General features: G+C 55.3%; 1 protein-coding gene across 1 annotated transcript; it reads right to left on the reverse strand.

Moving 5' to 3' along the window:
- Positions 1-505: 505 nt before the first annotated feature.
- LOC123412108 (very-long-chain 3-oxoacyl-CoA reductase 1-like) lies at positions 506-2,146 on the reverse strand. The gene is made up of 4 exons (XM_045105053.1): positions 1,774-2,146; positions 1,395-1,683; positions 1,222-1,291; positions 506-1,092 (listed from the first exon to the last, which is right to left on the reverse strand). The coding sequence occupies exons 1-4, from the start codon at positions 2,096-2,098 to the stop codon at positions 772-774; spliced, it is 1,005 nt and encodes a 334-aa protein (XP_044960988.1). The 5' UTR covers positions 2,099-2,146; the 3' UTR covers positions 506-771.
- Positions 2,147-2,412: the final 266 nt, after the last annotated feature.

Here is a 2,412-nt window from a genome sequence, read left to right on the forward strand (position 1 = left end):
CAACCGCTGGTGAAGGGGGCATCGAGGATCTACCCAATTTGTCCTACTGGTGATGAAGGGTCGGGCTTCGACGCGACGACCTCGACGGTGAAGGCGGCGTCCTTCCCACGACGGGAGGCGCCCGCCGGGCGGCTGACTGTGGTCCTTGGCTGAGTGCGTAGCGAGGGCATGGAGGACGTGGCCGCAACGTGGCGATCCCACTCTTCCCCATGGCCAGATCCGAAGACGGTCACCTCATGCTTGCTGCCCATTCCACCAGCCGATTTGGTCTCCGGCGAGCTCCTCTCCTTGGGATCTCGCGATTAGCATGGTGGGGGTTGGACTGGGAGCTCTGTCGAGGGGAAACCTTTGATCTGGTTTTAGATGTTAGATTTTGGTGCGAGGTCTGTTTGATATTCCGCTCAAACCTTCGGCACTTCTTCATCAAGTGGTTAGGAATAGCAACAATTATTGTCAAGATGATAACTTCAGACTTACTGATGTATTACTTTGTAAGGTCTTTATGAATAATTAATAAAATGACCGCAATGCATGTACCAGATGCAGAGATCGGGGTCATCCTTTTTTTCAAAAAAAGAAAAAACTCTGCTTACGCGCTAAGCTGATTGTCAACTCAAGTGGCATTTATGCATTCATATGGTGTGTTTCAACTAACAGGCTATTATCGAGAATGGGTGAGAAGTTTATAATTTGTTGTGGTTTTGGGCATTCAAGTTCAGCCCTGATCATGCCCAAATCCTCGGTCCGCCACTGGACGCAGCCATGCAGCACTTAGTTGAGGCAGCCGCTTGTGCATGTGTAGCTTATTAGGTCCCGAGTCCCGACTGGGGCATGCGGCAACGGCCTCATCCTCTGAAGCTCCTTCCTCTGCCACAGGTGCTCACGCAGGAGGAGCCCCTCCAGCAACCAGTCGGGCAGGACGTAGGCTATGCACCACGCGATCTGGTGCCGCAAGTTGGGCACGCAGAGCGCGCCCTGGCCGATCCAGCGCACCGCAGCGCGCGCGAACTCGTCGGGCGTCGGCGTCAACGACGCGAAGAGCTTGGCCTCTGGGAAGCCGGACGCCATGGCGCCGGTCACGAAGAACGGTACCTACACATGTACATAGGATTGTTACAGATAGCAGCAGTGCCAGTTAGCTGCTCGATCGGTCTCATCAAGACTTGGCAGTGGCACTACTTATATACTAGTATAAGGTTATGGGCGGTGAATTTACTTTACCTGGCACTGCACATCGATCCCTTTGCTACTATACTCGACGTGAAGACACTTGGAGAAGTGAGCAACATAGCTGCATGGAAGGAATGAGTGAAACTTCTACTGCGGAGTACGTACGTGCCTAGCTAATTAAGCTAGTTCTACATTTGACTGCTTGGCACACCGTACATGCATACCGTTTAGTGGCGGCGTACATGGTGTAGAGGGGCAGGGAGGGGAGGGCCTCCGACGACATGGAGCCAAAGTTCACCACAGCTCCCCTCCCGCGCTCCACCATCCCCGGAATCACCGCCGCCGTCACCTCGGTCAGCGCCAGCAGGTTCACCCGTATCATGTCCACCCACGCCTCCACGTCGGCCTCGTGCAGGAACGCCGCCGGGGGCTCCAGCACCCCGGCGTTGTTCACCAGCACGCCGACGTCCAGCTCCTCCACGGTCCGCCGCAAAAGCTGGATCGCCTCGTCGCCTGCCAGATATTCATTCGATCGCTATGAACTTAGATTCATTCATGCTTGCTTGTGTGCGTATAGCAGTGTGCTGCGTGCTGATTTCTCACGCTGAGCGGTGGCGACGAGCGACAGGTCGAACACGACGGTCTTGGTCTGGACGGCGGGAGCGGCCTTGGATATCGCCGCGGAGATGTCCCGGAGCTTGGCCGGGTTGCGGCCGACGAGGACAAGGTTCATCCCCTTGCGCGCGAGCTCCACGGCCGTGGACCGCCCCATGCCGGATGTTGGCCCGGTGATCACGGCCCACGCGCCGTAGCGGCGCCGGAGGTCCTTGGGCCGGCCCAGGCAGAGGGCGAGGTGCGAGAGGAGGGGGAACGACAAGGCGGCTACGTGGAGGGCGCCAAGAAGGGCCAGTAAGGCGAACCATGTCATCCTCCTGTCGAGTCTCGCGTGTGTGTTCTGTGTTGGTGCGCAGCTCGTGCGTCCTCAACTCCTTGTCTCAAAGTGAAACGCAGCACCTGTCATATATAGGAGACCAACAAACTAAGTCATTGTACGATAATTCCACCCAGAGCCCGGGCACAGATGAGTCCGGTGCACAGTGTCGCAATTTGAAAGTTCAAAAGATTCTCATTTTTTTAATGCAAGATGCTTCTGTGCGTGAATTTGGTGCAAAATTTTGTGAAGTTTAGACATTCAAGAAGCTCGTGGTAAAAAAATAAAATCAGATGTAAACAGTGCAGTTT

This window comes from Hordeum vulgare, chromosome 7H, assembly GCF_904849725.1.
Source record: "Hordeum vulgare subsp. vulgare chromosome 7H, MorexV3_pseudomolecules_assembly, whole genome shotgun sequence".
NCBI lineage: Eukaryota > Viridiplantae > Streptophyta > Magnoliopsida > Poales > Poaceae > Hordeum > Hordeum vulgare.

What these genes read in the sequence shown, in the direction of transcription:
- LOC123412108 (XM_045105053.1), bottom strand. Translation starts at nt 2,098, where the DNA reads ATGACATGGTTCGCCTTACTGGCCCTTCTTGGCGCCCTCCACGTAGCC. An exon ending in ATGTACGCCGCCACTAAACG is followed by an intron (nt 1,292 to 1,394) that starts GTATGCATGTAC and finishes CCTTCCATGCAG; the next exon opens with CTATGTTGCTCACTTCTCCA. An exon ending in GGATCGATGTGCAGTGCCAG is followed by an intron (nt 1,093 to 1,221) that starts GTAAAGTAAATT and finishes GTACATGTGTAG; the next exon opens with GTACCGTTCTTCGTGACCGG.